This window comes from Thunnus thynnus, chromosome 14 (assembly GCF_963924715.1).
Source record: "Thunnus thynnus chromosome 14, fThuThy2.1, whole genome shotgun sequence".
Taxonomy (NCBI): domain Eukaryota; kingdom Metazoa; phylum Chordata; class Actinopteri; order Scombriformes; family Scombridae; genus Thunnus; species Thunnus thynnus.
Window position 1 is genome coordinate 12,299,777 of NC_089530.1, and position 12,455 is coordinate 12,312,231.

General features: G+C 39.8%; 1 protein-coding gene across 1 annotated transcript in view; it reads left to right on the forward strand.

The window, feature by feature from the left end:
• Nucleotides 1-5,302: 5,302 nt before the first annotated feature.
• slc35f3b (solute carrier family 35 member F3b) overlaps nucleotides 5,303-12,455 on the forward strand; it is a 51,654-nt gene continuing 44,501 nt past the window's right edge. Inside the window, exons 1-2 of the mRNA XM_067609870.1 lie at nucleotides 5,303-5,631; nucleotides 6,627-6,841. Coding sequence (XP_067465971.1) covers nucleotides 5,534-5,631; nucleotides 6,627-6,841 — 313 coding nt within the window. The 5' untranslated portion in view covers nucleotides 5,303-5,533. The remainder of the gene's footprint in view (nucleotides 5,632-6,626; nucleotides 6,842-12,455) is intronic.

Consider the following 12,455-nt stretch of genomic DNA (forward strand, 5'->3'; position numbering starts at 1 on the left):
TGTGAGACAAACTGACAGGACCAGAAGGAGAGAGGAGAGAGGAGAGGGAGGGGCGAATGGTAAGTGGGTGCTGCAGCCGTACTGTAGGCAGTCTCTCTCTCTGCAGTGAAACCTCCCTCTCTGCAGTGTGTGAGGTTTCAAGAACATCAGGGCTCACAGTTACCTCCCCTCATTCTTCTTTATGTCAGAGGGTTTTTTTCACTGAGGCACGAGCACATCCAATTAGTGTTTTTTCTTCAGGTGATGGATAACAAACATGAACACCGAAACAGGGTAACAGAAACAAACCTTGTACTCTGCTGTTGTTTTCCCAAGTGTTCAGACTTCCGATGAAGAAAGTAACAGGTTGAAACAACATCAGTCATGCTGAGATAGACGAATAAACTCTGCAGTCTGTCTTTTCCACTTTGTAATCCCACTAAAGCTGACACTCAATCAGATCTGATTTAGCAAGCAGGTGAACATGCTGAGAAAAAGTCAGTCAGTCAAATAGCTTATGGCCAATACAAAATATAACCAAACATATCCATATGAAGGCTAAATAATGGCTTATTTAATTGCCATGTCGATTACTTTTTGCTATAAGAGTGCCCTTACAATAACCTCCAACTGGCCTGATCCCCCATGTCCATGTCCTTGCCAAGTCTTCACACCCAACAACTCACCAAAAATAATTGGTTATAAATATTCAAAAGAAGCAATCATTTGTTTCAAGTGGCAAATGTCAGACAACCTTCAGGTCTTCAGGAGAGGCATGGCACTGAATCGCCCCTCGTCAACATGGGGTGACCAATTACTCCAAATCCCTCTGGCAAATTGGGCAACAAAAATGCAAAGCAGACATTTATGATGGGAGACATGCACACTGCCGCAGACACAAAAAGCAGGAGGATTTACATATAAAGAACAGAGGACAGATTTTGAATGTATTAAAGGAATTACCCTATAATATGGCATACTTATGTGCTTTGTAAAGGAAGGAAACCAAGAGCTGTATGTCAGTTTTCATAAGATTTCTTCTATGCATTCATATTTATAACAACATGGCTGTGAATGTCTAATGGTCAAAAGTGATATGTTTCAATGGAGATGACCACTGATTATATTTATTTGATGGCTGTATGCAGAGCAGAGTTCATCATCTATGTGTAGATGAAAACATTTTACAAACTTTCTATTGTGAAGTCAGCTGAAAAGCACCTTTGAAGTGCCATTGTCCTGGTATTTCAGAGGTGTCTTTCAATATTAATAGCGACCCAACAGAGGACGGACTTTGCAAAGATACCTCCAGAGCTTTAATCATATATTTTTGACGTGTTTTCATTTGTCAGCACATCTAAAAAGGGATTATCTAAGAATGGAAATCAGGTCAGTTAAGGCTGGCCAGAAGAGAAGACAGAAGATACCAATCTTTCCCTCCCACTGGACCTGTTTGCCTGGGTTGCTAACTGGTTCATGATGTTGACACATAATAGCATCAGCAGGTCCTCTCATCCATAGAGATTCTGCTGGCTACTCCCCAGCTGTGTGTCAACCTTACCAATAATGGCAGCTGAATAACAAATATACCCTAAAGAAATCACACAGGCCCTTAGAACAACGGGGTGCCGATTTCATAAAGGTTATGTTTCAACAGACAAGTCTGTCTTCATGCAGATGTGTCTCTTTGAATTATATCAATACATCTCTCCCCTCATTAGCATATACAAATACAGAAATCACCAATCAACCACTAAGTAATGAGAAATAAACTGTTGTACTTAAATACACAGTAATGAATGTGACCTTTTTTACTGGCTCAGAGTTTCACTTCTCTTCCTGCATCAGCCAATCAGCAGTGGCTTGTCACACTGTTTCCAGGCTGAGAGCTGCATTAAATATTAATGGTAAGAAGAGCGAGGATTTACATCATACTTTTTTTATACTTTATGAAACTGGACACAAGAGGATATGAGAAATAATGGAAATGACTGAAAGTAAAAGTAAAACAAGATTTCTAATATGCTGGCGTTTGTTTTCTGACGAAGCACTGAAGTGTGCGACTTTTTGAGGTAGAAAAGAGCTAAAGAGGAGGTTAAAATGAAGGATTGTGAAATCTATTTTCACCATGACTACAGATACCACAAGTAAGCTGGAGCCCTTGCACATTGACATCCCTCGACATCTTGGGAATATATTGATGAATTCTCACAGGACCATCATATATTCAGAGAGAAATGTGCCATATGACAAGAAACCTTTTGCACATAGGACATTTTGACATGTCACAGTAGAAAAAATACAGTGGTAAATAATGAAATTAATGATGGCTGAATTGCATTTAGCTGCTTCTGTTTCAGGGTCCTGTCATCGTGTATACTGGCTCACACTTAAATGAGAACAAAGCCATCATTAGTGTTATTTGTAACATCTGTGCTCTTCTTACAATAAAGAGCACAAAAAAATGTCATATTGTGAAAAGGGCCACCAACAAGTTACTGCAAGAACTTCTGAGTATTTTCAAAGAGTATTTCTATACTTTTCATCACAAACACAGTTTGATGACGTTACAATCAATTATAATTTAGATTGAGATTTTTAGAAATTAATTCCTCCAACAAAAATCATCATAAATCAAATAACTTGTTTTTATATTAGATATAATTGATGGACAACAATAAATATGCTTTTGTAATTAATTAATAATTGTAATTGTAATTAAAATGATCACAACACCAATTGAAATTAACAATCCAAAAGCTACATAGTTAAATTCTTATAAAACTGAGATACAAGAGCTTAAATTTGAGCAAAATTTTAAATGGGGCAGGTATTATGTGGAACTACATGCATAGTTTTTTTTTTTTAACTTTCCACAGCAGGAAAAGCACAGGTGTAATTAATAACATTAATGATGGCTCCGTTCCTTTTAAATGTCTCAGTTACTGTGTCATGGGAACACTTAAATGGAGGGCAGCTATTATACTGTTAACGTTATTACATGTGTTTAACAGGTCAACAGCTGTGAGAGATGTCTATAGAATTATTTCACAGCATCAATTTTAACATATCATAGCAGGAAAAGCACAGATATTATTAATAATATCAATAATAGCTGAATTATATTTAGATGAGTCAGATCTAGGCTCTGGTATGAGCATGCTGGTTCACTGGGATGACTATTGGGACACTCAATGGAACTGAGCCATCAATGATGTCATTAGTTACACCTTTTGCTTTTCCCGCTATGAAAAAAATAAAAATGACTGCTGTGAAAAAGGTCCACTGGAACTATTATTTTACTCAATTTCTTATGTGTGAGGCAACATTTGGATCAACCTCACTGTGTTCATTTTATGATTCTTGGCCTTGATCTTTGGCTCCCAGCTCATCTCTGATCCATATTTAGAAAGGAGTGCAGTGCCCTGTTGTTTGGGGCACCAATTACATTGCTATTAGCAGCCTGCTGAAGTGGAAGATGATGTGCTGTGGATGGCTGTGAATGAGCTGAATATATCAGCACCTCCTTTACATCAGCCGTTCTGATTTTTATGAGTTGTATCTCCAGGCAAGGTGTCCACGTTATTTGGTTTTGGCAAAGCAGCAGGTTGAGCGGTGAGAATTGATTGGACTTTGGCTGAGCTATGAAGTTGAGAGGTGCATTATGCAAGATGAACCTGATACTCTCCACCCCATAAGGCTGTCGATGGGAGGTGTTGACCCGCTTATTGATGACTGGACTCCACTTTTTTTTGCTTGAGTAAGCACAGGTTCCCCTCCACCGTGTGGACCTGTGAGGTGTGGCTGGTCATTGATCGATGCAAAACCTGTCTTCGGAAAACAGTCGGTGTATTTGTGCTGCTCACTGCTCTCCATAGAATGCCGACGCAATGCAGGGAGTGGACCACAGACCTGGGACCTATGGGCAACACCACACTCACGCAAGGTAGAGCTCCACTCTTCTTGATAGCTGAAACTGCATGTACTGGGTACTGTGTAGGTTTATCTAGGGACAGAAAAAAATATACACTTTATCTAAACTTTTTGTCTTTAGATTATCTTTAGCTTCGTTACAACCAGTGCAAGGGGGGATTTCCCATGCTTCAAATTTCACAATCATTTGAATACCTTGACAGTCATACGTTTTTAATCATGAGACAGCATGAAAAACCGAGTGTACTGTCATTGTTGCACATTTCGCACTTCTGAACACATGAGACAAAGACAGTCACCTGATTTCCAAGTTGATATAATCACTACCAGTGCACATAATTACGCCATTACTGGAAGCATTGCTCTGATTGGACGCAATCAACTATATCCTAGTAATTGTCTTTGATTCTGTGGGATTGAACAGAAACAAAATTTCTGCTGTTTCATTTCTACCATGCATTTCTCTGTTCACCCTCACCTTAGAAATACAGGGCCTCTTAAACTGACTGGATTGTGTTTTCAATAGTTCTGTGATATTCTGCACGATAATGAGGAATAACAAATAAAGAAAAAGTAACAACAACATTAGAAACACCAGGAAAACAACCTCTCTGGCTTTCCCTCTAAATCATTCAAGTGGGATTTGGCAATAAAAGAAAAAAAGTCTAACTGATTCTCTTACAGAAATGTTCCATAATTTAGAGGAGGATAAATGAAAGTGATTTCACAAGAGATAAGCAGGGGTGTCACTGTCTTACAGATGGTGATATCATCATCAAGGCAATTATCTGATGTCTCTCTGTCCCACATTACCAAACCCTTTCATGCTTGATATATTTTTTTTAATAAAAACACCCAAAACTGTTCTGAGCCACAAATATTTTTTAGCATAATCAGATTAAAAATAAAACACTTACTTCACACTTCAGAGTAAGGTTATGCATGTATTTTGTTTTTTTCATCCTGAGCCAGTGAGACTTGCTGTGCTTGTCTGAAAATGACAGTTAAAGGGGGAAAGGAAAGAGCTCATTTGTAAAATGTGACTGCTGCAGATTGGCGCGTGCTTTGCAGGTTAGTCGTTGGACTTTTTGAGAGTACAGAGCCCTCAGAGACATAAAATTTCAGACATTTGAGACCAGCTGCAAGGGAGAGAGCTGAGTCAGGTGAGGTGCAGACTGCGATTGAGGGGTTCCCTGTATTGCTCCAGACAGCAAAATCATCTTTATCTCAAACTTCACCAAAGGACACCATTGGAAGCCTCAATTTTATATTTTTGGATGGCCTCGTATAAAAATGTCATAGATGATAAGGCTCTGCTTTGGTATTTCAGATATCTGAGGCTCAAGGTATGACATTTCCTTTTCTGTATCTTAGACTCAGAATACCCACAGAAAACGATCATTGTAGATGAATCCGGCAGATGGCGCTGTTGCAGTGCCTCCAGCAACCAGCAGCATCCAGAGCAGCGCGCATCCTTTACTGTTGAAACAGTCTGTATTGAAGCTTTCCACTTCAGCATATGTTTGTAGGGGTGAGAAGGAGCAGCACGATGGTACTTGTCTCCGTCAACCCGGATGAGGATTTAGATTTACAGTAGCAGCCCCGCTCAGTGGCCTTAAGGATGTACGGGGATGGAGAGGGCACTGTGTGGGACCGGGTCGGACGGCCCCACCGGGACTGTATGTGCTACCTTGGACCTCCTACTACTTTGATGCCCATGTAAGATATTTAAACTTTTTTTTTTTTTTGAAATGCATTGCTGCCGAATGACAGAAGTAGGGACACCTGTTGCGCGCATGATTTTGCAGGTGCATCGATTGAGTAAATTGACTTTAATGGGCAGAGGTGTTGTGAATACAATTAATCTTTTTTCCCCAATTAATTTGATTGATGTTTTTAATCTAACTGGAGGATATTGCCTTATAATGTTTGCTTGGACTCCAATTAGTTCGTCCACTTCTGTAAAAAAAAAAAAAAAAAAAAAAGAGCTACGATTAGACAACGATATGGCAGCATTGGGTAACATTTTACTCACCGATTTCTCTGAGTGGTTCAGTAAAACATCTTCTGCTTTCACAGGTTGACGCTTTCATAACACCTGTGAGGTTTTATCAGGTACTTCAGAGTTTTATTGCTGCATTATTTAACGAACCTTTTTTTTTTTTTTTATTATTGTTTTATGTTTTATCTCACCTGCTGCAAGCAAAGACACAAGTAGCCTATATATCTCCTCTCCTCTCCTCTGCATGACCAAAATGATATCTGATAGGCTGCTGTGTAGTATGAGCAGGCTGGGCGCAGTTTTGTGCTCCAGTGCCTACACAGGAAGCCCGGAGCTGTCACAAGTGTTTCCTCTCCATCTCTACAAATCACTTATGATCGATTCATTAGTTTCAAATTCCTATAAGCCTATAATATGAGTTGCACAGAACATAGTAGGCCTATACAACAGTTGCAAGACCAGTCACTTTCGTTTAATGTCTTTCTTATTGTTGCTCAGCGGACTCAGGTCCAGTGAAGGATGATGAGAGGCGCTGCAGGGGCCCTTAACGCTGGTCTCTGTGGATCATACAACACTGACTTCCCTGTTTTAGCCAAGGAGAGCTCTTATATCATCAAGTCATATTCAGACTTTATAGGGCCCCTTTCCCCTTTTTTGCCCAGAGCTCTCACTTTGTCTTGTACCACCGCCACCCCTTGTTCTCTCTTCCCAGCGGGATGCGCAAGTCGCCCGACGTGAGCCCCAGAAGGCTTTCGGACATCAGCCCTCAGCTCAGACAGCTCAAGTACCTGGTGGTGGACGAGGCCATCAAAGAGGACCTCAAGTCTTCCCGCTCAGTTGAGGACATCAACAGCGCGTCCATAGAGGAGCGGATTTTGCGGATCACCGGCTATTATGGATATCAGCCTTGGAGTGCGAGCTACAAAAGTGAGTCCAGCAATGTTGCAACACTTAACATGCATGGGGTTGTTAACTTCTGGCACTGTAAAACATGCAGTGTTATATGCAGTGGCCAGTGAGATTTCAGGTAGCCTACATAGTCTATTAATGCACTGTTGGATCATGCAGCCAGGACTGGGAACATAATAATTGCATATAAAGTCTTTAAATCTGCACTAGTCTATGGACAAGCAATTGCAGGTTTCACACTGTTACTGTAAGAGTCCAGGATAATGGAGATCTCCCTGTTCCATTCGTTGGCCAATTAGAGACAGATTTAGACAGTTTAGGGCCCCATGATGTGTCCCCCTGAATCCCAGCACTCAACTTTTTTCGATCTGTCTTTGGATCCTTTATATTAACTTGAATTTGTTGTTTATAGAAAGCTTTCAAGAGCAAGATATCTCTCCTAGATGAGAAAATAATGATGTAAACACAATGTCAGTCACCAAGATTTGCACTCTCCCTTGACTCTGAGAATTAGTTGCTAAAGCATCATTGTTGCTTCTGGTTGCCGCAGACTGTGGAGCTAATGTTTGCTTCAGTGGAGCTTATGGAGCTTGGAGTCACACAGTGGAAATGTTGCTGGGAGCAGTTGATTCTTTGAAGAAAAAAAAGGCTGTCGATGCAGCTTCTATTTTCCTCTCTCATTGTCTTTGTCTGCATCACTTCAGTAGATTTGCATCATTCTTTATGCAAAGCAATAAATGGCTGAGCTGTAACTGCTACTGATTCTGGCTGTATGGTGTGATGGGTACAGTCGTGCTTCACTTGTTTTGTGGCCATATTTTTGCTGTGGTGGTGTCAGCACAAACCACAATCAACTGTCAGTCTTTCGTTCATTTGTTTGTCATTGCTGCCCTGATGTAAGTACATTCAGTATGATTTTGCCAGCTGACGACCTTTGGCCATGAGCTGCTGGCAAATTTTGTGAATTTCATAAGAGAGACTGCAATATTAAACAGCTGCCAGGCTACTTTAAAATTCATAGACCTATACCTAACCTCTGAACACTGCAGACTTCACAGGACATGTACTGCCCAGATTTTAATTTGACTTAACTTTTTTCTTCTCTACTGATGACATGTTACGGGAAAGGATAGGTAAAAAAGGCAGAATATTCCACATTAAGTATGACTCAGTTGGGAGACTGTGGGGACCATGACTCAATACTAAAATACTTTTTATTGTAAAAAGAATAGGGATATATATTCATTTTAATTTGATGAAATATAAGCATATAACACTTTATTCTGTCCCCTCTCGGGCCATCTGGGTGCCAAAGCAATGGTAGTCAAATATACTTAACACTATTGTATACATACTTTATTAAGGTCTTTTGATAGACATAAGTACCTTTCATATTCTAATATACTGAACTGTTATTCAAGAGGGGCATAAGAAACCGAGCTGTACTTCAACGGACATCCGGTTAGTCGTTGGTCACCAATGCCGCTGAAATACCAAATAGATCAAATATATGAGATTTTGTTTTATTGATGTAAGCAGTAATAATCTGTTTAACCATCTAGTGTGTTTATTTGATTAGTCTGCCTAAATTCAAGCATGGAACCATGGCCATTTATCTGCAAATCATTTACACTTAAAACTATGGTTTGAAATGATTCAAGCAACTCATTATCTATATAGCTGTTATTTTCCATTTAGCCACAAAATCATATTAGCTGTTATGGAACAGACTTGCAGTAATAGCGAGTATTGCTTGTTAGAGTGGGTTTTTTATTAAACTGAATGACACAAGTGTCCATTCTCCCAAAAGCACAGACACTTCACCGTTAATGGGGAAAATTGGTTTTATTTAATTCTAAAAAACTCTGTCCATGTTAATGTTCACCTGAAAACAGACACTTCTTATTTTATATAGTCTAGTCCTTCCCCTTTAATACTGCTTTATGGAGTCATGTTGCCAATTAAATATTTCATGATGAGTTGCACTGTTGTATGAGACACTTCTCTGTGTGCATGGCCATCAGGGAATATGTCACTTCTCAATTAATTGATGCTGCATTTGCCTTTCAGGAAATGTTTGTTCAGCTTACTCCTATTTCAAATAAACTGAACCCAAAGCAAAATGAAAATCAGCCAAATCGGTTCACCGTGGCCCACCTAGTTGCAGCTGTGCTTTGTCTCACTTGTCACACATTGCACACAATTGCGTGCCATGTGTTAAACAGAAGCAGCCCACAGCCCTCTCCAACACGCAGGACCTGACTACTCAGGACCCACTGGCAACTGAGTAGAAAGCAATGGCAGTAATGGCTGGAGAGTGGAGGGCTGATGCTGAAGGCAGCCAATTTCAAGAGAGGTGGGAGGCTGAGTACTTCCAGTAGAGACTGTTTGTTTCATTTACCACTAACCTTTTCCTGATTGGTGCACGTGCTCTTTCACACAGGAGTAAGCAGAGTGAGAGTGAGAGAGAAGCTAGATAGCCATGACTGAGGTTGAGGATGAAAGGTGGCTATATAGCCTGGATTTAATGTGCAACTCATCTCAATATCCTGAATACTGCAGGGATCACAAACGTGCAGGCTGCTGTAGAAGCCACCCAAGCATAAACGCATGTGTAAAAGAACCAAATACAACATGAAAACCCTGCTAGAGTGAGTCGCTTTCAAATGAGTAGTGTGCATGCAAACTCAAAGCACAATTAAGCAGGAGTATGCTTTTGATATGATGATTCAAGATAGGAGTTAATTATACTGCAGGTTTGTCCCTTTCATCCCAGAATGCCAGAGTTCTTTCTTCAGCCTGTGTTAAGCACATTTGGACCCAAGTATGTATGTGAAAGAAGCATCCTGCTGTGTACCTGCAGTGTCCTGGGTTTGAGTCTTGTCTGGGACTCACACTTATCTCTTTATCCATGGCAGTAAATCAATTGAGACAGAAATACAGCCAAAATGCCAATAATCAATTCTCTTCTCTGTGAGAGAAAAACTCAAAGAGGTCGTAGGTGGAGGCATTGATGTCTATATCAAAGAAAAGGTCACTGGTTACCGGGGAAAGGTTACTGGAGAAAAATATATTAGTCTACAATATCTATATGTCATAAAAAGCAACTTGAGGCTCATTATTTGATCTAGCATTCTTCTACTATCTTGTTGAACTCCATGGATAAAGATTTGTAGTTTTTTAGTTCAATCAAAGAAGCAGTTGACTGAGCAACTTGGAGCAAAGCTCCTCAGCACTAAAGCTGACTTTCACTGGCCAGCTTTGACCTAAAGTAGCAAGAAATGAAAGCAGTCCTGCAGAAATTCTGAGATAATATCTAACTCATTTATGTTCATCCACTATGGGGGATTACTTCCCCAGAATTCGAACAAAATGTCATCTTATAAAAACCTACCCATGACATGTTTAATAAAACATGAATTAATGTTCTCTTCTTAAACTGATTAGAATTTTGCCCGGACAGAGATTGAATTTATATATTGCTGCTGCGGGTTAACTATTACAGATACGAGGGTGCTCTTTTCACAGGCAGGGAAAATGAAAAGTAAAAACCTGTTTCAAGTTGCAGGAATGTCATCAGGTGATGGGACCGCTTTAAATCACCTGCAATTAAATATCTTTGGGCATTGACCTGATCTTGAAAAATGGCAGGGACAATTTAAACATTCTTATATTTTTTACAGTGCAAAAAAAGATGATTGTCATACCTGAAACAGTTTTTGTTTCTTTTGAATATTTAATGTTTCTTGCATAGACAAAACTTTTGATTGTGTGGTATCCAAAAGTGAAGTAAAGTGTATGCTTATAGTTGCTCTTTTGGAAGACAACATAACATCAGGAGAGCTCTTTGCCAGTTGCATCCTTAATGCACATTTTAATGACAGAAGGTAGGTTTTTCAGTCATGAGTTAATTCCACGGTCAAATTTAGGCTGAAAAGCTTGTTTTACTTCTGATACTCATAGAAGAAAATGCTGTTTTCTAAGATTAGGCCTTTCTGAAATTGTCCCTTTAGGTTTGTCAAGTTCCACTGAGAAGCGAAACATTTGTCAGACAAAGAGACTTTGTTCTTTTCCTAATTTACTCTCACTATGTATCACAAATGTAGCGTCCCCTCTGGTGCAAATTTAGAGCTTCACGAGGCATGAAATGAGGTTGGATTCTATTTTGAGCTCAGGGTTTGGGCATGGTGAGACGCACAGCGGAGCAGGTTGGAGAGAGCCTATGTACCCCATATACACATTCACTGCTGGCAGTAGCAGGACAGCTGGGAGGGAAGGGCAAGGTATGGCCGACTGCGACTGAGAATGACTCCTTTAAATGCAGCTGGAGTGGAAGAGAAAGAAGGGAATAGCTATGCAGAAACACACTCTCGCTTGCTCAGTTCCTTACAGACAAATCCAGCTTGCAAAGATCATTGCAAATTCCACAAAGTCAAATAGTTTCCTCCTTTTTACACCTACATCATTGAAGATGCAGAAATGGTAGTTTTTTTATTGACCGTATATCCTCAATAGACCACAGTGCAATGCAGCCACAAGATGTTGATTGCAACTGAAGGGAAAAACTAACCTTTTCTCACATGGAAGGACTGTTGCTCTCTTATAACACACAGCAGAGTGCAACACGCTCAAGCATGTTGTCTGAGGGTTGTGGAAAGGCACTCTGGGAAATGTTTTCAATCACATGCTGAAATAGATGAAAATTAGTGGAAAAATGAAGAAAGTACACATAATATACAAAAGAAGTCACAGACTGATGATACGTATCAGTGTAAGCAGGTAAAATTTCTCTTAATTTTGTAGCCTTGGCATTATTCAATTGATGATGTGTAAATGGTGCATTATATGAGAGAAATACTAGCATTTCAGCTGTGTCATCAAGTTAGTGGAGGATAAAATTGCAGTTTTATCCTTTTCTTTCTCCTTTTCACAGTGTGTATTAGATTGGAAGTGAAATCTCTCCAACCTTCATCAACTACATCCACATCTGTAGGCTTCATTCAAGCTAAGCGACTGCAGGCACAGGTCTTGTCATAGGCTGATGTTCAGTCAAGGGGCTAGATCACATACGTAGATACACAGAGTCAATATAACACACACACACACACACACACACACATACAAAATGTTTCCATGCTCACATGCACGCGTTATTCACAAGGAGACAGACATTAAGGAAAAGGAGACAGCAACATTACAGTATTAAAGTAAACAATACATTACCCTGAAGAGTTTCATCTCTCCAGTGCTTCTCTGTCTTTATGCATACATTTTTAAAACACTGCTACATGTTTTAGTGATATGCATAACATACAACATACTAAAGTATATCAGTACCCAAAGGACTTGAACATCATGGTGTGTTTAATGTTTTATGTAAATGGGTTATATGACAGCGGGACACATATTTATGAGTTTTGGGTATATATCAAATCCATATGGTGCTCATTCCAATATCTGACATACTGGCTGAATGGGATTATTTAGACGTGCAGTTCTTTTTCACTTGTGGGTATTTATGTATCAATAAGCGTGGTCTCTCTGAACCCATCGCCAAAGGAGCTGAGGCATCGTCTCTATAGGAGTAGAGCTACTGAGCAGCAAATTATCCTGCTTCAGCTCACAGTCTCAG